The sequence below is a fragment of the Aplysia californica genome, unplaced genomic scaffold (assembly GCF_000002075.1).
Source record: "Aplysia californica isolate F4 #8 unplaced genomic scaffold, AplCal3.0 scaffold00538, whole genome shotgun sequence".
NCBI lineage: Eukaryota > Metazoa > Mollusca > Gastropoda > Aplysiida > Aplysiidae > Aplysia > Aplysia californica.
Genome location: NW_004797808.1, coordinates 293174 through 320733, shown reverse-complemented (window position 1 = coordinate 320733; position 27560 = coordinate 293174). Strand labels below are relative to the sequence as shown.

The 27560-nt window shown below is 39.3% G+C and overlaps 2 protein-coding genes across 7 annotated transcripts in view; one reads left to right on the top strand and one right to left on the bottom strand.

The window, feature by feature from the left end:
- LOC101862891 (helicase domino) overlaps nt 1-453 on the bottom strand; it is an 80713-nt gene extending 80260 nt beyond the window's left edge. For all 5 annotated transcript variants that reach the window (XM_035971920.1, XM_035971922.1, XM_013087051.1 and 2 more), the window contains exon 1: nt 263-453. The gene's annotated coding sequence lies outside the window, so the exon portion shown is untranslated. The remainder of the gene's footprint in view (nt 1-262) is intronic.
- Nucleotides 125-26200, top strand: LOC101863290 (nucleolar complex protein 4 homolog). 2 transcript variants are annotated; one of them, XM_035971924.1, is made up of 14 exons: nt 125-238; nt 5610-5724; nt 12645-12748; nt 13112-13195; nt 13606-13755; nt 14158-14224; nt 15398-15453; nt 15665-15773; nt 17545-17605; nt 18891-19001; nt 19662-19825; nt 21666-21748; nt 24589-24690; nt 26065-26200. In XM_035971924.1, the coding sequence occupies exons 4-14, from the start codon at nt 13121-13123 to the stop codon at nt 26158-26160; spliced, it is 1074 nt and encodes a 357-aa protein (XP_035827817.1). In that variant the 5' UTR covers nt 125-238; nt 5610-5724; nt 12645-12748; nt 13112-13120; the 3' UTR covers nt 26161-26200. The 2 variants fall into 2 exon arrangements, with proteins under 2 accessions (XP_035827817.1, XP_005106560.1); XM_005106503.3 differs by lacking the exon at nt 125-238 and adding an exon at nt 459-711.
- Nucleotides 26201-27560: the final 1360 nt, after the last annotated feature.

Genomic DNA, 27560 nt, shown 5'->3' with positions numbered 1-27560 from the left:
TCTATGCATGAACACAGTGACTCAAAAGCATTGCCAACGCATTAACTGAGGATACAAATGCATTAGTCATCATTTATTTCACGGAATCTGTAAAAAATGTTCACGATCCAACAACCAGTTTCTTGCTTTAGCCTAGGCTAGGCAAAGCTGCCTCATTGCATTGCCAGTGAACGTAGTAGTTTTGTGTGCGCACCCTGTCTGCGCACGAGTTCGACATTTCACACTGACGCCATTTTGAGTAAGAGAATTTGGTCATACATACCTATAGTTTTTACAAAATGCTCTCACATTCGCCCTCCATCATGGCCAAAAAGCCCAATTCCAACCGAACCAGACACTTAGCTAAACATTTTTACCCAGTGGCCACTTTGCACATGGAAGAAATTATCAAAAAATGAAATATTTTCAGACGTGGAGTGCTCGAGGGTTCTCCCTCCAAAGAGAACGTCTTCGCGATTAGCGCATGCGCACCAACCTCTTCTCAAGCTTCTTTTCGAAGTGATACTTTTTCATTGGTGGTTATTATTAGACATTTTCCTCACAGTTATAACTGGACCGGAAGCAGCATGGTATAAATTCAGTCAACATTCAATGATGGCAGGCACGAAAAATTCCACTACCACCGAGAAATCAATTCGGAAGAAAACAGCAGCCATCCTGAGTGATCATAAAAATGCCAATTTGTTGCTGGACATTTTGAGTTTTAATCAGGTAAACAATTTCGTCCACTGATTTTCATTTGCACCCATGCTATGATAGTTGGATAAGTCTAGATCTACTGTCTGGCTGCAAGTAGAATTTGTGCAAGATAACTAAAATATCGACACGAGACTCGTCACATTATATAGAGTCTGGAATAGATCTACACGCATAGATCTAGATCTAAATCTAGAGTCTAGATGTAGAAGGTAGTCCTCATTGCCATCATTGTTATCATAGATATAGATCTAGAATCTAGATATAGATCTAGATTCCAATTCTGGGAGGACTTCAGTAAAGAGCGACCACTATGAGACAGAGCAGAATTGAGGGCTTGGGGGAGGGCTTGGGGTAAGGGTAGGGTTAGGTCTAGGCCTCTTCTTTATTGTGTTTGATGGGGTGGTTGCTCGTTACGGAAGTTTTTCCCTAATTCTAGTGGTTGATTGTGACTGTCTGTGTCTTGACTTAAAATAGCCTGTTGCTTTGACATGCCGTTAAACTTAGAAATGACGCATCTTTCTGATTGGCTGCTTATTTTAGTAATTTGATGTCATCACTTCCTGGGATACCCAAACATGGAACGACGTGTTTTCGGTAACATTTCGGATTTTCTAGATCTAGATCTAGAATCTAGATTCTAGATTAGATCTAGATCTAGATTCTAGATTAGATCTCTAAATCTAGATTCTAGATTAGATCTAGATCTAAATTCTAGATCTAGATCTATTAGGCCTACCTGGACATGATGGAAGACCGCACGAAAATTGCCGTAAAGACGCAGGAGGACTAGATAATATCTAGATCTAGATATCTAAATTTAGATCTACTACACTAACCCCCCCCCCCCCCCCCCTGCATTTTTAATCACTAATACATTTTAAAATTTCAAACTAAAAGTAACAAATTATAATTTATGGGACAAACTGTTGGTCAGTCGGGCGGAGGAGAAGAGAAAGAAAAACTGGCCGGGACCGGGATCGAACCGCTCATAAAATCTTTGCATGACTTTGAACACAGACGCGCTGTCTATTCGGCCATCAGAACTTCTGACAGCGAGAGGTAGATTAAGCTTAATATACAGTAGTCTCTGCCTAAGATCCCGGTGATCGGGAGCAAGGAAATGCGGGATCTTCTAAGGCGAACCGGGATCTTAACCGATGAACCCAGGGAAGAATCTATGGTGATCCATGTTAAGGCTCACAATAGGTACAATTGTCTCCCTCCACTCTAAAATGAACTGACATGACCTCTTGGTGGGTTTATGGCATATTGCGAGCAAAGAGTGGTTAACCTTGATGACTTATCTATTACAGTGCATAGTGGGATGAGGCGTGCCATTTTCGCTTTTTATCCTATCATGAGTCTCAAGATCTACGCGTAACCAGTTGCCCCTCCCTCTTACCTGTTGAAAATTTATAGCTTTCCATCTCTGACTGAGTCCCCCCCCCTACCCCCCAACCGCCTTTGTCGTTACACACCATTACGTTGTGAACACACCGATTTAAATTCAGCCTGTCTCGAAAATTCGGGAGTAGAGACAACTTCTGCAATGGTCAGGGAAGAGTTCACTGGGACATTCAATGTGATCCCGTCTGGAGCGAACGTGTAGGCCCTGCCCACCCAGCGAGTGATGTAAGTTTAGGTGGAGAGCTCAGGTGTGAGTGCGATGTTCAGAAAAACGGTGTGATCCGGTCTGGGGCTAACATTGTATCGCTTCATCGAGTTGTACAACGTGTATGTGATCACATTCACGATAGTGGTTGATCTTTGACGCGACGGACTGTTTATTTATCTCAACTATTTTTTCCTCAAATTATGATCTGAAATGCGGGATCTTAGCCGAATGTAGACCTTCAGAGTGAATCAGAGCGGGATCTTAGGGGTGACTTTTGTATAGTAAAAATTCTGTTTTCTTAAAACAACGGGATCTTAAGCGAACCGGGATTGTAGGAGGTGGGATCTTAGGCGGAGACTACTGTAATACATTTCCATCTTTGGTGCCATGCGGTTGCCTATACTTAGATGTAGTCACATGATCGGAGGGGTATCCTGGTCTGACGTCAAACAAGATGGGCACTACACCTAAAAATAGCTTGCGTCCTTCTACGTTTAATCGCATGTTTTGCGTAGGCACGGAAAGGCCCTTAGATTTAGATAGAAGTATGCTCACGGCCTTGATAATCGCTCAGCTGGACTGCGTGACTTTATCGATCAATATCTTGGCCAAGACAAAGATCGTGTATAACAAGATAGTTCACTCCTCTATAATTTGGCCAATTAAAAAAAGTGTCCTCAATATTCGGCGGTGCCCTCTTCCGTGGACACCTTTTTGGCTTAGTGAACTATTTTGTTATGTACAATCTTTGGTCAAGAGACACTCTACGAGGTCAAGATAACTTGCAAAGTCATTGGTCACTATTTATAACATTGACCTGTAATATACTATGTCATTTTCCATATAAGGAATGCTGAAATTTTCCATTGAAAAATGGTCAGCGTCTATGCCCTTTATAGCTGCGCGCTTCCCAATCGAAGTAGGTCATCCCTATATAGAAGGCTTCCCGGGTAGCCCGGCTTACGCCCTTTATAAAGGGCCTGCGCACTTCCTGGGTTTAAGTTTGTCTACTTGTAGTTGAAGTGTCAGGTTTATTATGTGCCACATACACAGCCTAGCTTATTATGTGAAGTGGAGGGGCGTACACATAGCCTCGATGCTATGCGTACGGGAGGGCCGTACCCATAGCCACTTCGAAATAGTTAAAGGGCCTATATTATATATGACTCCCTGTTGAGACTTACATTTGATCTACTATTGAATCTACTTAACCGCGAAATTCAGTTTTGGCCTCAACAATTATTAGTTCTACATCTAGATCTAGACTAGATCTACTTAGACTGTCAAATTTGACTAAACGATACAATTACTGATTACATGTGTTTTCTATATGGTTGGAAATTACTACTTTTTGCTGCCCATGACGATATGATGTTTGGATCGCTGTGAGCAAAGCAAAATATGAAACCTAATTGCAAAACATCAAATTCTGGTTACATACACAAGGGCATGCCCCCTGAAACCCCCCATATTTTTAGGTAGCGTCAATTGCCACCGAGTGAAACGATGCCAAGTCTGAAAACAACACTTTATCTTTAGCTTTCTATTCATAATGTGTTATGAACACATTAATAAGTTATAGATCAAGATCCAATCCCCTCTCATAGGTTGATAAGTCACAAGTAGTTACACACATTCCGGGGGTCGAAAAGAAATAGTATAGGTCAATTTGCGAATGTTTTGCATTCTAATTCTTCTTTTTACCTGCACAAAATGGTATTCAAAACTATCTATAAACTTTATTAGGTAATATCATTTTTCATAAATTCAAACTCATTTGAAAGATTATGTACAGTAAAATGAGTGGTTTCCTGGTTATCCTTCCAAGCTCCTCATGTCTAAGTGGGTCAATTTGTTCCTAATTTTATTGAACGAACCCCTAGAGCTACCAACTTCAACTTGACGTGTTTTGAATGAGGGTAGGCAAGCCTACGCTTCTGTGTAGTACCTACGCAGGCGACTCTAGAAGTATGCCGCAAATGCACCCAAACTCAAGCAGAAATATGTTTATTAAATACAGTCGAACCTGTATAAGACGGAATTCCAAGGGGACCAGAAAAATCCGTCTTAGACAGGGGAATTTAGGGGGAGATGGAGAGGGGGGGGGGTCAAAGGCCTTGCCAGTGGGATCAAGGATAGCTTGTCTGATCGGTTACCAGTGGTCAAAACTTCACACCTGTCAACTGCTATCCTGTCTGGTAATGACATACGTCACTCTTACTTAGCCAATTACCACCAGTGCTTGCCTTTCATGATAGGACCACTGTTTGACCTATTGAAAACAGAAACATTTGAACATATCCTTTACTTCCACCCTTAGCTCCACCCATTGGTGTAACAAGCAGTCAACCAATGCCACCCCTCACTGCCATCATGTAACAACGATTCGAGGAGCTCTTTTCTCGCCATCTCGGCTGGCGTACAATCAGGGTTTCAGGCATTGGTCAATCTAATTTCACACCTCTGGCTTCTGGCTACCCAGGAAAGTTTCCGTAGTGGCTCGCTACTCGAGCACTCTCACGGGCAATCGTGAGATTTCACATCCACACTACACTGACCATCTGCATCGCTCAGGGCTCACATTTTGGGGTAACATCTACCCCCAAATTGCACCCCTTCTCCCTTTCCTCACCTAGCGGCATGGCCATGGCGTTAAGTTTAGAGATATGGATGCCTTTCCAAACAATGGAGCCCTTGAAACAACTTTAATTCTTTAAGAACAAGAACATGTCTATTGATAGTGTCTGGTTGAAAAGTTTCTGAAAAGCGTGGTCCTATGTATTCTTCATTAAGATATTCTGAAAAAGGAATTTCCTTATAAACAAAGCCTGGAAATGAGCACTGTGAAATGAATGTGACTTTCACAAAACAAATTATTCCGGGGCGCGAGGGAGAATCATTCACAGATGCTTAAGTAATCTACTGTTCAAAACCCGAAACTTTCAGATGATTTTTTGAATGTCCTGCTCCTCCCTATGACTGACTAATACAAAAGCTCAATAATGTCCTGCCATCTGATATATTTTTATTGAAAAGATGGCTCCCGTTTCTGCCGATGGCAAACACAGAACAGCTGTTATTTGGCATTAGGCAATCTCGGGATGAAAGTTCAAGGACATAGCGCCCATTTTCTACAAGTTTATCACTGCCAATTTTAATGCTGTAATTGAATACACTTTTTTTTCTCATCTAATTGACCTGAGTTATTGACTTATTATTTATTGCACACATGTTAAAGATGCTCTTTAACTTAATACGTTACCAGTAACTAATTTTCATACTTCTTTTTTATCAGAGTGATGACAGTGTGGTGATAAGTGCCAGCTGCAAAGCCCTGGGGGACATTTTCGCACACTTCTTGTCTCAAAAACAGTTTTTGGATCCCGGAAAGACGACTGTAGCTGAGGAAGGTAAAAGGCTCAGTTTACAATCTGATAGAATATATGCTAAATATATTAATGTTTGAGACGTATAATTTGTACTTAACCATTTTTAAAGGATATTTGTGTCCAGCCACATTGATCTTGTACGCTTCTGTTTTGTATACAGTCGAACCTGTGTAAGACGGAATCGCAAGGGAGCCAGAAAAAAATTCCGTCTTAGACAGGGGAATTATGGGGAAGATGGAAGTGGGGGGAGATTCAAAGGCCCTGCCGGTGGGATGAAGGATGGCTTGTCCGATCGGCAAGCTCTGGTCAAAACTTCACACCTCTCAACTGCCATCCTGTCTGATAATGACATGCTTCACTCTTACTTATCCAATTACCACCAGTGCTTGCCTTTCATAAGACCACTGTTTGACCTATTAAAAGCAGAAACGTTTGAACGTCTCCTTTGCTTCCACTCTTAGCCCCACCCATCGGTGTAACAAGCACTGTCAACCAATGCCACCCCTCACTGCCATCATGTAACAACGATTCGACTCTTTTCTCGGATGGCGTACGATCAGGGTGGCAGGCATTGGTCAAACTAATTTCACACCATTGGCTTCTGGCTACCCAAGAAAGTTTCCATAGTGGCTCGCTACTCGAGCACTCTCTAGGGCAATCGTGAGATTTCACGCCCACACTACCCTGGCCGTCTGCATCGCTCAGGGCTCACATGATGGGGTAGTATCTACTCCCAAATTGCACCCCTACTCCCCTTCCTCGCCCAGCGGCATGGCCATGGCGTTTATAGAGCCGGCAGAACCAAACTTGCGAGTTTTTGTTATACTGGTAATTAAAGAGAAATATACCGGGGGGGGGGGGAGATTCCTGTTGAGACAGGTTTCCATTATGGCAGGTTCGACAATATATATACAGTCAAACCTGTGTAAGACGGCCACCCATTGTCAAGGAGAAAAGTGGCCGTCTTAGGCAGTTCTGATACAGATGAAGAAAACAAACCATTCCCATCTGAGGTCCTAATCGAAAGTAGCCGCACTGTTGTTGTTGATTTTGTTGTTGTTGTTGTTGTTGGTTTGCATTTTGTTTGTAATTTTTATTTTGTTGCTGATTTTGCGCAAGGGTGACAATAAAACAAAATGTATCAGACAAGGAAGACCGAGTGCAATGTTAAAACAAACACATGGGTCGCCACCACTCGGAGAACGAGCGACGCTTCTGTCACATGTTCATGTTGACATCCAATGTTACTTTGTTACAGATTGGGTAAACAGTGACCACTCATCTCACTTACGATTTGTGTTTGAGTTCTGGGCGGGGCTTATGGGTAATGAGGGATCAAACGCTTACCTCACCAGCAGCTGAAAATTGGTAGCTGTTGGTCAACAGTGGGAAGGGCCTACACAACATGATCGGTTGCAGGACTACCTAACAACAACAGGTGATTGAATTATGACGACTCGCCCACAACGCCAGGGGCCAATGCACAATTTGTGACAAAACGTAATGGAGTCACTAAGGTTGCCGTCAAAGACAGGTGTTATTGCTTAGTGTAATAGGGGTTGTGTGTTAAAATAGGGTGGCCGCGTTGGACAGGTGCCCGTTTTACACAGTTAAATTATATAGAAAAAACGCAAGGGGGGAAATGGAAAGTGGCCGTCTTATAGAGGTGGCCGTCAGGGCAGGTTTGACTGTGTGTGTATATATATATATATATATATATATATATATATATATATATATATATATGAGGCAGCGTGGTGGAATCAGGCTCTCGTCAATTTTTGGGCCTGTAGAGTTATTGGTATCTTCTTAAAGCTTGTTCACTTGTCTTTATTTGGATGAAAACAATATCCATTTATCTTGAATACAAGTTCAGATATTTATGAAAGAAGGAGGTGGGGGTCACCTGTTTTCAGAGGTAAAATTAGTGAGAAAATGACCGCCAAAGTTTAGTTATTTCCTTAGCTTAAGAGTCCGTGGTAACTGAAAATTTACATTTTTTGTGCCTTTAATCAACGTTTTTCAGAAAAATCCACACAGAAATTAGTTGTTAAATGGGCTTGAAAGGTGTTGAGCCAAAAAACAAAAATTTGATAAAAATTCACAAATCTGCGTAAAAATGCAAGTTTCTTCACTTTGATTATTTTGACGAGAGCCTGATTCCACCACGCTGCCTCACATATATATATATATAGTATATATATACTAGCTGGGCCCCCTTTCGATGAAAGGAATGATCGGTGCATTAATATCAACTAAAAGTAATTGACCTACTATATTTACACTTTACTGGAATGGGGAAATAAATCATGAGATTCAAAAAATGAAAAGGTCTAGATCTATACTCTCAAAACAAAATGCGCCTAGCGGAATATCACTTCCGGAGTTTCTAAAATTTCAGAGACAGAAGCGTCGGCCTACAAAAAAGCGATCGGCGAAATAAAGAAATTTATCTTTTTGCAACAAAATCGTCTCAAAACTGAAAAAACCAAGGGCATCATGATCTGGAGAATATCTTAAAGAATTTTTTGGTGAAAACCGCATGTCGATCGATATATATATCTTCAGCCTTGTGATAAAATCAACTAATCCCAGCAGGGTAAATGTTACAGGAGAAGGAAAAAACTGTTTTATTTCAAAACAGAGGTGTCTAACGATAAATCAGTGCTGTAAACACCTATAAAAACACTTTACTATACCGAAAAACTGTAGACCTTTTTTTACTTTAAAAATTGCTTTTAATGAAACTGTGTTGGTTGGACGGTTATGGCGCTCAAATTTTTCCGGATAAAACCGACCAATCCTCAATTTTGTGGGTTGGCCTTTTTTATCAGGAAGCCACTGCTGGGCTTAAGTGCAGCCAAGCCGCACTTGTCGGTAACATATAATTTGATCTATTGTTTCAATTGTCGTGATCTTTTGTGTTACATGTTTCATCATCATCAGAAGGAGGAGGGGGAGGAGGAAGGGAAGAAAAAAAAGAGGGGTAAGTGGAGGAGAAGAAGAAAAAGGAAGAGGAGGACGACAATTTTGTCGCTACCACCATGCTGTCAGCTGCTGTATTTTCAGTGCCATGGAGTCAATTCAGGCAAAAACAGCAGTCACAAGGTTGACCATTTACCAGAAGCAGAACACAGTAATGGGTCTATTAACTACATTTGAATTAGAAGAGCAGGAGGTTCAACGGGTAAGGGAGAGCAGCTACAGCAGCAACAACTACAGTAGTAGCAGCAGCAGCAGGCCTTTAGAATTTATGACAGTGTCTGACACGCTACTATTGACACTGGCAGGTCATTCAAATGATGGGGGGAAAAGTAATACTTAGAAAGAAATGAAAGCAGAAAGCCACACAAAAGCTCAGCTACCTCTGCAATGGTTTGAGGGAAGCTGGTTACGTAATAGTAATACTATAATATTATTATGCAAAAAAACTTTGTAAGTATCAAAGAAGAATGCGCCAACTTTCTTCAAGGTGTGTGGCTTGACAACAACTACTTTATTGAGTTTTCTCAACAATAGAAGAGCATGTCTGTCTCACTCTCTCTGTGCCCTATGGCCATAACAAAGCAATACAACAAAAAGCCACCATTGTTTTGACAGACTCTACAATAATCAAATTTGACTTGATCGCTTTCAAAGCTTCTTACTGAGGCAAAGTGTCATAGTAATTGTGGTAGCATTGTGGTACAACAGCCTTCAACTCTTGTAGATGCTTATACTGCCTAGCTGCTATCTTCACTCTCTTTGTAGAGAGGTCCAGCAGTAATTGTGGTTCACAGGGTGTTCAGCTTTGTTGGTCCCTGCAGCACCTGCCATTCATCATCAAAGTTCAACTTGTACTGAATTTTAAAGACTGGAGTGTACTTTGATGCCTGCAAGTCAGTGACAGTAGGGTCGCCTGCTTTTCTCCCCGGGCGGGGCGAATCGTTTAGTACTCTCTGGCCTTTGGGAAATCTTTGAGAAAGCTGTGGTCCAGATACATAACTTCATAGGGCCTGGGGATGCGTCTGGCTTGGAGCAGGATGTTCACGTAGTCCACTGGGATGTAAATCAGTGCGGTTTCTTAGCGATCGCTCTATAGTGCCATTGACTGAATCAACCTCCATTTGGGTATGGCCCTCGGCGAGAATTATTGCTCAACTGTGATGTCAATCTCTTTGGCCAGCGACGCCATTGCACTATCTAGAGTGGCATTTCTTTTTTGGTGTTTGCACTCATCACTGTAGATGATGAAGTGGTTGAAGTCATTCGCTCGCAATCTTAGGTAGTGAGTCAGACATGATGAAAACTGTTGGAGCTCAGACCAGTGTCACTTTCATCCCTGGCGTATCAACTGGCGTCTCTGGTAGCAAGATCCTAAATCGTAAAATTGTGTACTGCCAGTTTTGTTTTATAATATAAGGCAAATGTCTTTGGAAATGGTGCCAGAAGGACGCACTGGGTCTCCATACAAAAGACACACACTTTGTTCTCTGGGTTCAGTGCAGCCCCCCTGTCCTTCTCCTTTTCTGCTCGAGATGCAGCGTTAATCATATTCATATTTCATAAGCTGCATATTCTGTTTCTTTGAGGTTTCCAGATTTGAAGCTGGTACAAATGTCGCACTGGTACTTCTTGGTTGGAAGTAAACTAAAATTGTTTTTCTTGAACTTTTGGCAGAACACTTGACAGCTCAATGTTGCTTTCAGCCTCTCTGCAAATTTCTCCATTGACACTTGATGCAGATCTGACGTGTTCTGGATTGACATCTGCATATAGGAGGGTATCTTCGAAAGTTTGTTTAAAAAATCCTCTTTATGGAAAGACATATAATCCTTGGCTCTCTCGTGGTGGGCATGATGTGTTCTTGGGGGGCTTTTGGTTTTTTTTTCTGACCCAGTTGGTCAGACTGTTTATCATGGCATATATACGTAGGCTCTCTTTATCTTCCAAGAGAGTGACCAGCGATGTCATTGCTTTTTGTACTAACCAGTTGACAACTGCAACGGTCGTTAAGTTCACACCCTGCTCTCTTGTGACTTGACATGCGTAGAGGCATCCCCAGTTCTTTCAATATCTTCCTTTTGTTACCCTTCCAACCGTTTTCATCGCGTGTCCTTTTTGCAGAGATCAAGGGTGATATAACGGTTGTATCATCAGCTGGTGTGACATTAGCCTGGTCTTGTTGATCACTTTCTACTGCGCGGAGGGTCAGCGGTGACGCAGGAAGAGTGGCATCATGTCATGGAATGTTATATGGTTTTGTAAGTTAGGGTTTGATTTAAGGATAGAGCATTATATGACACTGAGAAAATAATCTATACAAAACACAAACGAAATAAACTATCAAAGAAAGTCGAAAGATGTTTCAGAAGGTATTATAAAAAAATGACTTCAATAAACAATGCAAATGAAAAAAAAGGAAGAAGCACTTAAAACAACAATGATTGTTGGAGGCAGGCGATGTGCTAGACAGGTCACACAATTTTTTTTCTGAGTGAGTTAGCAAGGAATGAAATGCTTTCAACTTCGCCAATTCATTTGCTAAGAAAAAGATTGATTAGGAGAAGAGACAGTAGTCTGAATAGGGGAAAATGCCTTCGCAATTTGGTGACTTTCCAGTACAAAGGCAAGGAAGAGCACATGGACAGGAAAAAAAGTGTCATATAAAATAAAAATCCAAAAAGATGCATTTTAAATACCGGCATGGTCAAGAGATAAACAGTTCTATGAGAACAGTGGGTAGTTGTAGTCATCAATAACATTATCAGCAGCATTAAAAACGAAGAAAAAAGGAGGAAACGACTAGATCTATGTAACTCCCCAGTGAAACCACAAATTATTCCTTTTTGGAGAGCTCTCACGTTTACGTGAGCGAATTCTGGACTATCACAGGTCTGAATATGATGTCAAACGAAGTCCGGGGACGAGTCGAAGTCGGGGTTAGTCTGTAACGAAAAAAAGTGTCATATTAAAAAAATCCAAAAAGATGCATTTTAAATACCGGCATGGTCAAGAGATAAACATCTCTGTGGGAACAGTGGGTAGTTTTAGTCATCAATACCATTATCAGCAGCATTATAAAGAGGAAACAACTAGATCTATATAACTCCCCAATGAAACAACAACAGGTATTCCTTTTTGGAGAGCTCTCACATTTACGTTAGCGAATTCTGGACTATCACAGGTCTGAATGGGATGTCAAACGAAGTCCGGAGACGAGTCGAAGTCTGGGTTAGTCGGTAACGTAACACGTGGCCCCTCGTTGTTAGCTCGACAAAAACATCCAACCCTCATTCCCTCCCTCGTATGTGGGATAGTTGGAATTATCAAGCTATCCAATCAGTGCCGGGTTGTGTGGTTTTATTTCTAATGTTTTAAAGACATTTCTTGACAAAATTCAGATCTGCCTTTGAGTGGGCATATGAAATGGACAATTTACTATCGAACGGGACAATTTTAAAAAATTTCAAATTTTGTGGGTTGGTCAGTTATATCACAAGGCAGACGATATATATCCTCTTTTTTTTTTTTTTTTATTACCGTATGTGAAGTTTGAATTTACTGCAGGATTTACCACATGCATACTGAGTACATGCCTAAATGATACTTCCTTTCCTTTTATAATGCACTAAATGCCTGTCTTAAGGGTAGGATTTTGTAAATATCAGGCAGTTGACCCAAAAGCTCTCTGATGCACAGATCCAGTAGCTCATGGGGGCAAGACATAAAGAGTCAACTTTGAAAGTGCTTAATTGAATTATTCTAGATTTATGACATGTCAGTTTAATCTGCTGGGTTTCTTTCTGTTTTGTTTTGGTGGGGGTGGGGGGGAGGTATCTTTTGTGTTGATGTGATGCTGTGAATATTGATACAGAAGCAGGTGTAAACACACTTTATTTCTTCCTCTCCATTATGAAGTCAATAGAGTGTATCTTGTTTTATCTGTTCTTTGTCGCCAGATTTAAGCAAAGAGGACCAGTTCTCATCATGGCTACAGGAGCAGTTCACAACAACGTGTGATGTTCTGTGTGACAATTTGAACCATGATCAATCTACAGTACAGGTCTGGACCTTTTGACTTATCGTGACTGAGTCTTATGAATGTACTGTTCACTCTGTTGGTACTTTCGCAGCCTCTCGATTATAAATGAAATATGAAATAGTTCATAATGATGATTAGCTTCTGAATGAGTACAATTCTATCATTGAAACTAAAGTTTTCTTCTTTTAAAAAAAATTTAATTCAAAGGAATACTTGTGATGATTAGCACAACTAATCTGTAAACCTAATGTATTAACTTGAAAGATGTTAGAAGTTTCAGTGTTTTCCCCTGTCTTACACCTGTAGACAACTACTGTACTGCAAATTGTATTCATTCCTATTTGATTTATGCTTAATTTTATGCTGTATTATGTACATCATCAGATTTCTGCGATGGACGCTCTTGTTACCACCCTTCAAGCGGAGAAAAGTCACTCTACACAAGGCTTATGTGGCAAACTTATTCAGGTTTGATGAAAGAAATTATGAATATAATATCCTAATAATAACATGTTTATAGAGGCTCTAAATTTAATACATTTTTTAACTTATAATATCCTGACATTGTTTTTATTTTGTTGTTTGCAAATATATTTTAATCGTTTAAAAAAAACAGCGCAAGACAATGACCCCAGAGTGTCACAGGGAACATAATTCATATAAAATTTTGACCAGTTTGTCCAACCTTGTCTACCTCTTTTGATATTGACCGAAGTTCTTAGATATCCTATGTTTACTATGTTCAATCTAGACCGCACATATATAATGTATATGTATGTGTAAATATGTATCTATATATATATATATTTATACAGAATGATAGATAAAGCTAGGTTTATATATGTGGCTAGATCCATATTATTTATGTGTCCTCCCAGAATGTAATGAATCAACTACTCAGCACTGAGCAGGACCAGGCCCAGCTGATTGAACTACTCCCACTTCTTCTGAGTGTCTGGGAGGGCAGCACGGAGGTCACAGCATGTTGTCTGGCACACTTGAAGGCTTGCATAAAGACACTGGACTCGGTAAGTGAAAAGGGAGTTTGTGAGCTTGCATTTTTATCAGAGCAGCAGTTTCCTACCTTTTTACCTATTATATTCTTTCTATATGGTTCTTTTTTTTTGGGGGGGGGGGGGGGGGGGTCTCCATGGTCTTTTTAAGTTTTAGCAAGGAAGGTTTTCTTCTCTGTATTGGGGGGTATATTGATTTTTATTTCTTCTCAGTTTACATTATGCCTGAATCTTTTAGGCTAAATTTATGAATGCATGCAGTTTTATATGGAAGGATGGGCAAAGTTGATCTGCAAATATCAAGTTGTTTGGGGAGAAGAACTGTTACAGGTTGTTGACTGTATGCTAGATATAAGTGGATCTACAAGTTGACAAATTCGAAGAAAAAAAATTTTTTGGTGGTCTTTTTCTTTTCAGACGCCATCTGACATCTTTCTTTTCAACTGCTGGAGGATAATTAAGCAGATCGCAGAACAAGAAATAGGTATGGCTTTTGTGTTTTATATATTGTGCAGTATACAGTCGAACCTGCTCCAGTGCTACCTGTTTAAGACAATAACCTGTACAAATAGCCACTTCCACTTTGGCCCTTTAGTTGTTGGGGGGTTTTTTTACAGTAAAATGACACCTGTTATACTCTTTGAGGACGCATTTTCGACAATGTAAGCAAACAAGCTGTTTTGAAGGCACTTAAAGAAGAGCCTAACTTCGTTAATCATGTAGACTTTTTCGTTTAATTTATCTGAAACTTTAAACGGTCTGCAACATCATGCTTGTGAAAAACTTGGCAAATGTGTGTTTCTGATTTGAGTGTGGTTGTTCGAAATGTGTTGAACATTGACTTTGTTCTGCTGCTGGTCGGACAGATGTGTCCGTTTCGTCCTGAAAGAGTTAAGATGGCCCTTTTTTCTTCTGGACAGTGGATGGCAGTTTAAAACAATTCCGACTATTGCAATTATGTAGTTTAGATGCATAACTGGGTCCTTGTCTGAACCGTATCTTCAGGGTCACTTTTTTTTTACTTTGAGTAATATGTTTTGGTTTGTGAAAGTATGTTCAAATCACAATTCCCAATGTATACGTTTATTTTTTTGTTGAAATATTCATATTTTCTGGTCCTTGGTTCAAACACACAATTCACTTGTTACAGTATGTCCTTAATCTAGGCTATGATGGTAACTATTAATTCACTTGTAGGTGATCTTAGAAATCTTGGTCTCTTTGGTTTTAGTAAGTTCAAAGAATATAGAGAGAGGAAAATTCAGTGCATATATCTTCGTTGATAGAATCTTTGATTTCAAAGTTCTTAACAGTAATAACATCCATTTGAAGTTTTTTAATACCGGTATTCAAGTATTACCTTCTGACGAATTACACAACGTCACAAAATATTTGTGTAATATCCATTGAAAAGGGAAAATATTGTCCAAGGAACGTTTAAGAAATATGAAGTACCTGGCCGAGTAGTTGCAAGACGCTACTTGTGCATCCCATTTCTTTGCTACGTTAGTTCTTAGTTCTATTCATGTTGATTTTCACAGCAATGAACGGAAGTTTATGTGTCAACATGCTTTTCTTTCTCTGATGCCTCTCTTGGTGATGAATTATCTTTAGCTATTCTAACTACAGACATGTTTTGTTTGGGTTTTTTCTACAGATGACAAGTCAAAGAAAATGCTCACTGCTGTTGTCTGTCAGTTCCTGAAGCATAAGGTATGAAATATCTGTAAATTTATCAGTTACTCGTTATGCAAAACATTATTTCTTGTTTCTTTCCTCGTATACATTGCCTGTAATTTTAACTTGATTAGAATGTTTTGTTAAAAAAAACTTCTGTACATTTTTTGAGCAAATGGTCCCTTTTGTCTAGACAATTGCAGAGCATCTATTTCCATTGTTTTCTTTTTTTTTAACTTTCTTTCAGATGCCAACGGGTTTGTACAGAGAAATCTTGACTGGGATTTCATCAATAATGGAGAAAATGTCGACTCCCATACGACTGGCTGACTTCCTGTCGGAGTCTTTCAACATAGGTATTTGTTTATGTGGCTTCTCCTTTGAAGCTCTTTTCTTCTTTTTTGTCTCTGGCTATGTTAGACTAAAGGCAGTAGCTAAAGTGCTTATATTATTTATAATTTTGTGTCACTCTGAAAGCTCATCTTGCTCCCTAATAAGCTCTCTACGAGGGGCATACCAAAAGTTTATAACCTGACCATGAAGGAATAAAGGTACAAAGCTGAAATTTAATACTAAGCTTAGTCTTTCTCAATGTAGTCGCCTCCCACAGTTACACATTTTTGCCATCAGTGTATGACCTTGGAAAGACCTTGAGAATAGAGGTCCTCTCTCTGTAAGGAGACCAGCCCTTTAATGCCCACGAATCTGCATTTGAATTGTTTACCCCAAAATTTCATCACAGAATAGGATGGGCAATCAGTTCCATATGCGGCATGCATCGTAAAAATATCATGCTGTTGCTTGCCTTGCAAGAACAAAAATCTCATTACTGCACTGTGCTCAATTTTCTTCATTTTTATGTTGAAAATTGAGAACAACATACCCCCATTCACTCACAGTGTGCTGATGGTATAATCAGTTATTGGAAATTCCCTAAAATTGACATGCATTCTAGGAAGATGATTATTGGCTTTCACCCCAAATTTCAGCCTTCTACCTTTATTCCTTCATGGTCAAGTAAAAAACTTTTGGTATGCCCCTCGTATATTGTAGGGTTTTAGAATAATGGATACCTCTTTCTCCATATTTATTTGTCATATATAAAAGTTTCCTTCTTTTTACGCTTTGAAAAGTGTCGGGAGTCAGAAGGAAAGTCCTGAAATGATAATAGTCTCATGCTGCTGCTTCCCTGTCACCTAAACCTCAAAATATATGGCCATGTTTTCTGATAATGAAATACAGCCAGTTTGTTTCTGTGGAGGGAAAGATAATAAGCTATCATCAAGTCTCTGGCTTGCCTGCGATGTTGACCTTTGGGTGGGGGGGGGTGTTTGGTCAGATTATAGTCGCATTGCTCACCTCTGATATCAAAAGTGAATATTGACATTGATGGATGTACATCTATTCAGGCCTACCGTACACAATGAAGTGGAAAATATAATGACGTACACAGCTGGGGTGCAAATTTTGGGGATAGATCCAGAAATACAGATTTCTGAAATTGTCCACATTTTGCATTTTCCAAACCGTAAATTTTGAGGCCACCCCCCCTCCCGGGGCAGTGCCACTGACTGAAGTGTCTTTATACCATTCCCAAAGGAGGAGGGACATTTCTCGTTCAAGCATAGTAGAATTGTAAATGGGCTGACTCATGTCACGCTCACAACTGTGCCTGATCTACAACAGGGAACTGCTGCTTTTTCTTTCCTGATCCTTACTATTGTCATTTCCCTCTACTTCTTTTGTATGTTGTGGCCTGCTATTTTAGGATGCCTTGATAGTCGAAGCAGACCTTGGGCTGTTGAAGCTAGAGAGGTGAGCAGTCTAAGTCTGATTCCCTGTAAAGACTTCTCTGTTGACACCCACCCCTTGGCGCTCATATGACCTTATGCAGTTGCGAGCGCCGTAAAACCCTTTACTATAACTAATATAAATTTTGAGTCCTTGCGTTTGCTATCTGTTCAGAGGGATCTGAGAAGCCAGGTATCACCTTTGAACGCATTTTTTTTTTGGGTCTTTATTATTCCGTGGGTGTACTGTACTCATACCACTGAAGTATTTTTTATCTTTACTACCATCCATGTCCTCTGTGAGATGTTAACAATAAATTTGTCATTTTTCTGGCAGGTGGCGCTATCAGTCTGATGAGTTTACACGGGCTCTTCATTCTCATGCACAAGTTTAACTTGTAAGTATTTCTGTGTGGGTGGTTGGCACGTTCCCTGTTGTGATTTACTCCTTCTTTTCTCTCAAATATTTATCAGTCCTTCTGCTTATGTAAATTTGTTACTATCTTGTAACACCTCGAAAATGTTCGGCACATATGACTTTATTGTGTTGTAGGTGCCGTAAAGCTCTTACTAAAGCTAAACTAAGTATTATTGTGGCACTGCCACTGTGAGTCATTTGTTAAATGCTTTTTGTGTTCTATTTATATCTCTTGTTTTAAACGTTTTTTTGTTGTTATCCTTGGAATGTGCAAGAACTCTAATCCTGATTACAGGGATTTGTACTTGCAAACACGTAGCAGCATCACGTCCTTGCTTAATTCAAGTTTGTCAATTGAAGATTGGAGAATCATATTGTCTCAGAAATTAGACATTTTTATAGATTTAGAGAGCATATTAAATTCAGGATGTTTTGCCAGTTCAGTCCTGAATTGAAACAAAACTCGCAAGTTTGGTTCTGTCCACCGGCTCTAATCTTAACACCATGCTGCCGGGCGAGAAAGGGGAGTAGGGGTGCATTTTGAGGGTAGATGTGAGCCCTGAGCGATGTGGGTGTGAAATCTCACGAGTGCCTGTGAAAATGATTGAGTGGCGCTCCAGCATTGAAACTTTCATTGGTGGCCAGAAGTGTGAAAGTAGTTTGAACAATGCCTGCTGTGATGATTGTACTGCCAGCCGAGAAAAAAGTTCCTCTAATCGTTGTTACTTGGCAGTGAGAGGTGGCATTGGTTGACTGTGCTTATGGGTGGAGCTTAGGATGGAAGCAAAGGAGATGTTCAAACATTTCTGTTTTTAATAGGTCGAACAGTGGTCCTATGAAATGCAAGCACTGGTGGTAATTGGATAAATAAGACTGACACATGTCATTATCAGAGAGGATAGCGGTTGTGAGGTGTAAAGTTTTGACCACTTGTGGTTGCTTGCCGATCGGACAAATGACCCTTAATCCCACCGACTGGGTCTTTGGACCCCCACCGCCCTTTACATCTCTCCACTAAATTCCCCTGTCAAAGACAGAACTTTTTTCAGGCTCCCTTGCGATTCCGTCTTACTCAGGTTCGACTGTATATTTATTTTATGGATGTTTCTCAGTTGGATGTCATCACTGGCATGCTCATTTTTTCTCATGAAGTAAAACTGTCTTTAAAATGGATATATTTTTCATAGTTGGCATGTTGTTTCAATTATTTCTTTTTTGTCTTTAATGTACATTTACTTGTAAAGTTTTTACTTGGACTTCTGCAGAGACTACCCTGACTTTTACAAGAAAATGTATTCAATGTTTGAGCCCCAAGTGTTTGGTGCGAAATACAGAGCAAGGTTCTTCCACTTGGCAGACACATTTTTATCATCCACGTGAGTGCTGAAGCGTGTGATTGTGATAGTAACTTATTGACTCATGGTTTTCACCTTTATCATGGAAAGAATTTTAGATTAATGTATTTTTCAACTCAGCTGATTGGTAAAATTTTGGGTTTTTTTAACAGTGATTTCCTTAAGTATGTTATTGGATATATTTGTTTTTATTGTAATTTTTATTTATTAATTTTTTTTTTTCTTTCTTTTTCCGGGTGAGATGTTGTATCTTTGCATCTTCCACACTGAACCATTACTGCAATCAGAGGGACTTTTTTTCTTGTCTTGAATTTCTTAATGAATGTAGTAAATGATAGCATTTACAAGATATTGATGATTTTTTCCGAACTTATGTTTCATGATAAGAGTGTTTAAGACAATAATACCCAAAGCTGTCAACGATGAAGAAAGTGCATTTTACAAAAACAATGAGGGTTACAATAATCAGTGTGACTTTAGCATCCGAGGTCGCAAAGACAGTTGGTTTTCATAAAGATGAATAAAACGAGTTTATTCATTTGAGGGGGTGGCATTGTGGAATCATTTATTGAATGAATTTGGGTTTGAGGAGAAAAGTTCTTTCCTCATAGTTTGAAATTCTTTATTTCTGTCACACAAATTGGTCACGCTCCTTTTTTTTGTTCCTCCGCTTTGTTACAGACATCTTCCCTCATACCTGATAGCAGCTTTCGCCAAGCGTCTGTCTCGTATGTGCCTGCATGCTCCTGCCTCAGGGGCTCACATTGCCGTTCCTTTTGTCCTGAACCTGATCAGCCGGCATCCAGCGTGTGAAGTACTTCTGCACCGAGTCTCTGGCGCTGAAGGTAAGTTGACGCTTTTTTCCTTGATTGGATCAGTACAGAGGGAGGGGTTGATTCAAATTCAGCTATTTTGTGGTCCTCCGTGGACAGGGTAAGTTATTCTCTGAAGTTTAGGTGTAGTTGTTTTGTTAGTGGGCATTACTTTTTTTTTATCACCCGTGAGGAATTTTTAAAGTCAATCCCTCCTAAATAGCTTGTTACATGCAGTGAGCCATATATAATTACATTTATTGTTGAGTAGATTCTCTTTCATTACTGGTTGCATTTTTGGAGATTTCCCAGCTGCGTATGAAACAAACCTCACTTATCTACTGTCATTTGTCAGTATGATTTTCTGTTTGACAAATTTTTCTGGTTTCTGTCAATATTTTTAGTTTCATTTCTCTAGGGAACAAGTTGTGCTGAGTTACCTAATTCTTTTCTCCCAAATCTTCTGTGATGTAACTGGTACTTTTCACAGTGACAATCTGTCTGGTTATCAATACAATATGGAGAAAATGGAATGAAGTGCAGCCAATATCTGGTCAGAATGTGGAATGGGACTTTAATAAGGATGTAGTTGTGGAGACGGCAAGGACGAAAAAGACAGTAGAATTAGAAATAGAATAGACCTACATGTTTGCTGACAATCATCTGAAGTCCAACAACCACGACTCAGCCGATGCTATCGCCAGGCCCTCCTGCATGGTCTATGTGAGAGGCCTTGCCAATCGCCAGCGCCCCATTTTTCTCCGGTCGGCTTAGTCTGCACTTTCGTTTTCATGCTAAGGTTGGTGTTTTCGACATAATAAATTGTCGGAACCCAAGAAAAATACGGAGAAGGACAACGGCGTAAATTACTTTCTTCAGTTTCATTTCGTGCTCGAGTGGCCATTTTGAATTTTGTCTATCAACCGATTGTTCTGATGTGGATTTATTCAAATTCAAGGCCTAGGTCTACTCACATGTTTTACTAGATCTATATCTTTATAGATCATTATAATGATGGAGGATTCCTATTCCAATTCTATTGTGTTATTGTGCCAAGCCCTATTTTAAGTTGCACTGTAATGTTAAAGTTGGTAAAAGTGCAATTCATTGACGGATTTCATTAATAGGCCTATTATTCACTTGTTCTACAAGATCATATAAATTTTCAGACAATCTGGTTGAGGCTCACATACTGGTCTAGAACTTGAATGTATCAGTAATATCAGTATCAGTGGTCCTTCCTTGATCAAGTTGGAAATGAGCACAGGCATAGAGACGTTCACTGCTAATTTTAAATACTTTTAACCCATATTCTATCTTTTCCTGTTTATTTCATATTTTTGTCATGTCTGGTTGCTGGTTTTTTAATTGGTAATTTGTTTTAAATATATTCTTTCGGGGGGGGGGGGTGTCTTAAAATGGGCGGTTGACTGAAGTGTCTTTAGGCCATTCCCGAAGGAGGGACATTTCTCGTTCTAATGCAAAGTAGAATTGTAAATGGGCTGATCCCACAATGTCATGCTCATAACTGTGCCTGAACTACAACAGGGAACTGCTGCTTTTTCTTTCCTAATCCTATCGTCATTTGCCTCTACTTCTTTTGTATGTTTGTGACCCGCTATTTCCAGGGTGCCTTGATAGTTGAAGCAGACTTTGTGCTGTTGAAGCTAGAGAGGTAAGCATAGTAAGTCTGATTCCCTGTAAGGACTTCTCTGTTGACATCCACCCCTTGGCACTCATATGACCTTATGTATGCAGTTGCGAGCACCATAAAAACCTCTACTAAGACTAAAGGAGTAGGCCTACTGTTAATTGCATATATACAAAGCCCTGAGTGAGATTGTGTCCAAATTACTTTTGCTTTCTTACACAGTTCTTGACAGTGACCCATACCTGGAAGATGAAGAAGATATGTCAAAATGCCGAGCTTTAGACAGCTGTCTGTGGGAGCTTCAGGTAACTCGAAATATACAGTGGAACTCGGATTCAACAAGGTCGCCGGGCCTGACCTAAAATCTCGTTGAATCCGAGTGTTCGTTATAGCAAACATGAGGTTTTGTGTAGATAATTACAAGCGCTGAGCAAGTTGTGTATAAAGAGAAGTCACAAATAGTGCCTGAAATGCCCGCATATTATGAGCTGTGTAAAAAAAAAAAAGAACGATTCGTTCAAATGCATTCCTGTGTCATCTCGATTGTTTACCACAAAGTTGTGTTGCTGTGTACATCCTAGCATAACGGCAACTTTTGATTTCATAGATAAGCGCACAATTCATTACGAAGATCTACGTCAAGACTAGTTTATCATTCTAATAATGATCAGTTGCCAAGGGGAAAAAAAGACTGACGCGTTTGTGCGACGTTCAACGCCCGGATCGCTAGTGCGCCCCCTCCCTCCCTGACACACACACACAGTTACATGTGTGCAGGCCGCCCATCTGATCCCGACACACGCCAGAGTAGACACGTGCGCGAGCCAACAACGCATGTGTTGGTAGCTGGTATGAAAAAAAAAGGCCGCTGATTGGTCGCATGCAATCGGCTAAGTGAATAATGGTTGACAATGCAGTTGCAATGGATGGTTTCTGGGAATAGATAAAGTTCGTTCTGGGAGAAAAATGAGCGAAGCCACGTCTGCGGGGGCAGTTCACCCTGGAAGCGACCTCGTTGAATCCGAACTCGCTGATTTAAGTGCTCGTTGAATCCGAACTCGCTGATTTAAGTGCTCGTTGAATCCGGGTTATTTTTATTGATTTTAAAGAAGAAAAAAACGCGGGGAATCTATCTCATCTCGTTGAATCCGAGTTCCACTGTAATTTTATATCACCAGCATTCTTTACTTGAAATGTGTCACAGTATTTGGTGGAAATGGGCACTTGACGATTTTTGAGAATGTTGAGTCGTTGCTATCAAATTAAAGCATATGTTTATTTTTCTTGTACTTGGTGAAAAAATTATTTGTCTATGTAGCACAGAAGTTGAGATATGTGTGTGTGCCTGGAGAAAGGTACCAAAAGTCACTACAGACTGTTTCGAGCTACAGGCTGATAATGACAAAGAATCGTTTGGTTTTTTTAATGAAAATGTGTTTCCATAAAAAATAGATAGCTCCACCATTTTGTAACAAGATATTAAAAGGGTTTTAATTGACTAGACTTCTCAGTATTTTATTTTGAGGGTATAGTATAAAAAAATGAATATAATGAAAACAGCTTTTAACTCTTTATCTCCGACAATCCGCTAACAGCGGCTCGGGCACATTCCTTTACGACGACTTCGGCATCAAAGTACTTTTCGGCATTGCCGACTAACAGATCTCTTATACAAGAAGTTCATTCATTAGATGAAGAATGAACTATCAAAATACTCTTGCTAGTTTCCATTTAATGAAGTTTAATGAGTCATTTTTAGATTTAGCACCAAAAAAGGGCCTTGAGTAGGTTTACCCCGTCGGAGATAAAGAGTTAAAAGGTGTTAAAAATCTATTCTTAAAGCATGTTTTCTCTTCCCTGCTATGTTTTAACATTGAATTCTAATCTATTCTTAAAGCATGTTTTCTCTTCCCTGCTATGTTTTAACATTGAATTCTAATCATCATATTAATGTAAACTAAATGCCAAATTGGAAATGAGTTTTCCATGAATACAGTTTAAGTTGTTGGTTTTTTTCAAGTTTGTATGTGTTCTCAAATTTGTTAAACTTAAAAGCTCATTTTCTTAAAATTTTATCTTTATACCATACCTCACAAAATGTCCAATATCTCAAATACTTCTTGAAATTTCTCAAAAATTCAAAAATCAGTGTTCAGCTTTGAATTTTCTACAAGGTACAACCCTTAACTCAAAATGGTCAAAATCCGACTTTTGGTACCTTTCTTCAGGCACACACACATGTGATTTAAGAATGCAGGGGTTAACTGATGTTACATGTGAAATTAATGAGAAAATTGCTACCAAAGTTTGATAACTTTTGATACTGAATTCAGATACTTATTCTCCAAAATAACATACTTTGGCCTTAAGCAAAATTTTTCAGCAAAATTCACCCTGAAATGTGTTCTGTAAAATGAAATTAATGGAGGTTTCTATGCTAAAAAAAACATTTCAATAAAAATTGCACGACAATCGCAAAAACACTGGTTTCTCCGTTCCTTAAATTTTGAACAGTACATGATTCTATCACGTTGACCCACAAATATAGTGAGTGGTTGGGGTTGTTTTTTGCTCAGAAAAAATTGACAGCTTAGATGAAGTTTTAAATAGACCTAACACGTGACTGCTTGAGTTGCTTTTATAAAATGCTTAACTTTCATGAAAGAGATTTTCATATTGAACAGATTCAACTCTAGTGGAAACGCCTGTATCAATTAGCTGAAATTTGAACACATCATTTGATTTTGTTGGACCGATATGACACCGCAGTTGTCTCTGCTTGTGTAATAATGCATGGTGTTCAAATAGAATGTCCATTTGCTCTGCTGTAAGTGCTACATCTAGCTGGGATGCTGTTTTTCCATTACACCACCCACCCCCCGCCCCCTTATTTTCATTATTTCACTTGGAAAATATTTATTATTCAAAGCATCTGTAAAATTATTTAACCCCATACTAGTTGTGTCTGTTAACTGGGTGTTGTTGTGTTTTTTTCGCTTTTTTTTTTTTTTGTGCAACATTTTCTCAAAATCCAGTCAACAGATTGCCATTGTAGAATTCATGATTACGTCTATGTAAAGTTGTCAATTTGGAAAAATGTAAGGACCTAACCAGTGATTGTCTGTGTTTTGTGTTTTTTCTTCAGACACTCGAGCGGCACTATGACCCAACTTTGTCCCAAAAAGCCAAGAAACGACAGATTCAGGAAGAAGATTTGTCTGTCATCTTGGACAACACAAGCAGTGACGTAAGTCTATCAAATCTTTTGTTATGTTACAATGTTAAGTGTCACATATAGTGGGGTATGCTTAAACCCAAACATGGATAATCCAGTTTATAGCGCTGTACCAAAAAAGAAAAACAAGAAAAAACCCAATTTTCGTGTTTAAAATGTTTTTTACTTCCTTGTCTTTGTATAAAAACCATTTGTCATCCAAACTTTTACTAGCAACCGTCAAGTTATGCAAGTTATCACATCTTATGGACTTCAGGATTGCGAAATCGAAGAAAGGGACACAAGAACGCACATGTGTGGATACCAGGCCATACAGACACATTGTCAATGTTCTGTTTGGCTACATTTACCACAAACAGGCTACATACTGTGCATAGGCTTTATCGCACAAAGATAGTGCCTGTTCATATGTTACACAAACTTCAATTGGTCATGGCTTAATGTCCTTGCAAAGCTAGTTCACATAGTCCCTACACATGAGCACATGCCGGCACATGGTTTATTTCTTGAGGTAATTGCCTATGGACTTTTTATTCTGATTTCTTGATCTGCTCTTTCATCTGTTCTGTGTGGCTGATCAGCAGATTAAGCAAGGGGACAATGTCTAAGGCAAAGCAGAATGCATACAGTCTGCAGCTCAGATTGCAGTTACTGAAAGAGGTAGATTTTTTTAAAAGACTAGAAAAAAAGGGTGAAATTTGCTGCAAGCATGACCCTCCCAGCTCTGCACTGTTGTTGACAATCATTGCATTTAAGCAATCTCTCTAAACCGAACACCCAGCTAAATTGGGAAAAGATCAGACAGTCCCACAGATTTTGTCTTAAATGAACTCCACTGTATTTTGTGTTTTCTGTCTGAAAATAAAACACCATTAAATACAGTAGTCACCACCTAAACACACTGTGCACAGGGGGCTCCTAAGCATTTGTTTACATGTAGCAGCGTGCGTTTACGTGGATCTGTGCAACGAGGGAAAGAGATGCAATCATCTCATTTCCTTGATATTTTAGTGGCCTGCCTTGCCAGCCTTGGCACGAGCATGAAGTTTGCAGTACAGGGGGACTGGTGGAATGTCGGGGATTTGAAGCCCTTAGAAATAGCAAATGGGCGCTTTTTTGACTCAATAAGTGGTAGACTGGTAAAGACAAACTGTGGCCAGTTTTTCATCATCTAGATCTATCTGTGCATTTCAGTATTATGAGAAAAACAGCTAACAGTTGGATCAACGTTTTCAAGTTTAGATGCTGTTTGTCAACAAAGGCTATGAATCAACTTAACAAGTACTTTTACCAGATACAACAATGTGCGTGCTTACAGTTTTTGTAGCATCGCTTTCTTTTTCTTGATATGATTTTCTGCACTGTTCTTTTTTTTTTCTGTTTCAGATCATCTCATCAGAGGCAAAGAAAATCAAAGGAGAAGTGCCTATGACGTTCATAAAACCCAGTGGATTGGAAATGCCGGAAACTTTTGTTCTTTAGTTCACATATGTAAAATAAATTATTTACCAGAAAAACAAAATTGTCACTTTTCCTGTTCTGCTTTGGGGGGGGGGGGGCGCTACACCTGAAGGCTATCTCGCATATTACTGGACCAAATTTTACCAAATTTCACACATATAACAAGCATAGTAAGGAGTCTTAAAATCCGCAATCAAATTTGAGAAAAAAGTTTCTTTTCCATGGATACGGTGGCCATATTGGATTTTGTTGACATGTCTTACGTAATGAATACCGCACTTATCGCTCATGGAAATTGATTTTTTTTTTTGCATGCGTGTTTACAAACATTATATCTAAAACTTTATGTGTTGTTTTTTTCCTAAACGAATTAGAAAATTTGTAATGAATTTTTTCCTGAGGTAGCATTCAAGTTTGCAAAAAATCCGTGAAATCCACACTCCAGACACCACCAACAAAAATCTATTCCATCTATATATATATAAAACATTCAACAGACAAATTTTTTGTCTGAAATTTTGTCTTCATTCTGTGAAAATTTCATGAAGATATGATGAAAAATGGTAGAGTTATTCAAAAAAAAGTATAGAGAAAAGTCGCGTTTTGAGAAAACGGCCGATAAAGAAATATAAAATACTGACTTTATGAGGAAATGGCAGGGACAAACATGCCAGGTATGGGGAAAAGATATGTTTTTTGGGGGGGTCTTATGCGATGAAATAGTTGTAGGAGAAACTGAGGAAGCTAAAAATGCCTACAACTCAAATTCCATAATTTTGAGTCAAATTTTGACTTTGGGGGTGTAGCCTTTGACTTTCAGGGGCCATACATAAAATAATGACATGCAGATTTTGCAAAATGTACACTGGGGTATCCACTTAAAAGTTTGATTCAGATTAGATAAGAACTCCGTCCACTTCGGCTTCATTTTTTTGTTCTTCTGTACTACATTGTATCAACTTGTAATAGTGGGTTACAATAGTCTTTCTATAGACCTAATTCAAAATCTAAACAAAATTCAGGTCCCTATTGTTAGTTTTTCGAAAGCAGACAGCACATTAAAATTTTAGCACTGCACAAATCACTGAACTTGTTGAAACATAACGAGCTGATAAAAGACAAAGTTTCCACAAACTACACAATAACCCTATCCATACGCCCTTGAGTCATTTCGGACCCCTGGGGTTGTATAGGAAGATCTCTTTGAAACTTTTAAAAGTATTTCTCAAAAAATCATTTTGACAGACTGCAATGCAATGCGTACGGATCGGATTAATGAGTAAATTTCCTCTTTAGAAAGTGGTGGCACAGAGTTCCCCACGTCATATGGATACGACAGTAATACACGACATAGGGATAGGGTTAAAATCTTATACGATGCAGTTTTTTCAACCTGGTCTTCTTATGAACATGTCAGTAGC

What these genes read in the sequence shown, in the direction of transcription:
- LOC101863290 (XM_005106503.3), top strand. Translation starts at nt 592, where the DNA reads ATGATGGCAGGCACGAAAAATTCCACTACCACCGAGAAATCAATTCGG. An exon ending in GTCAGTTCCTGAAGCATAAG is followed by an intron (nt 15,454 to 15,664) that starts GTATGAAATATC and finishes ACTTTCTTTCAG; the next exon opens with ATGCCAACGGGTTTGTACAG. An exon ending in TGGACAACACAAGCAGTGAC is followed by an intron (nt 24,691 to 26,064) that starts GTAAGTCTATCA and finishes TTTCTGTTTCAG; the next exon opens with ATCATCTCATCAGAGGCAAA.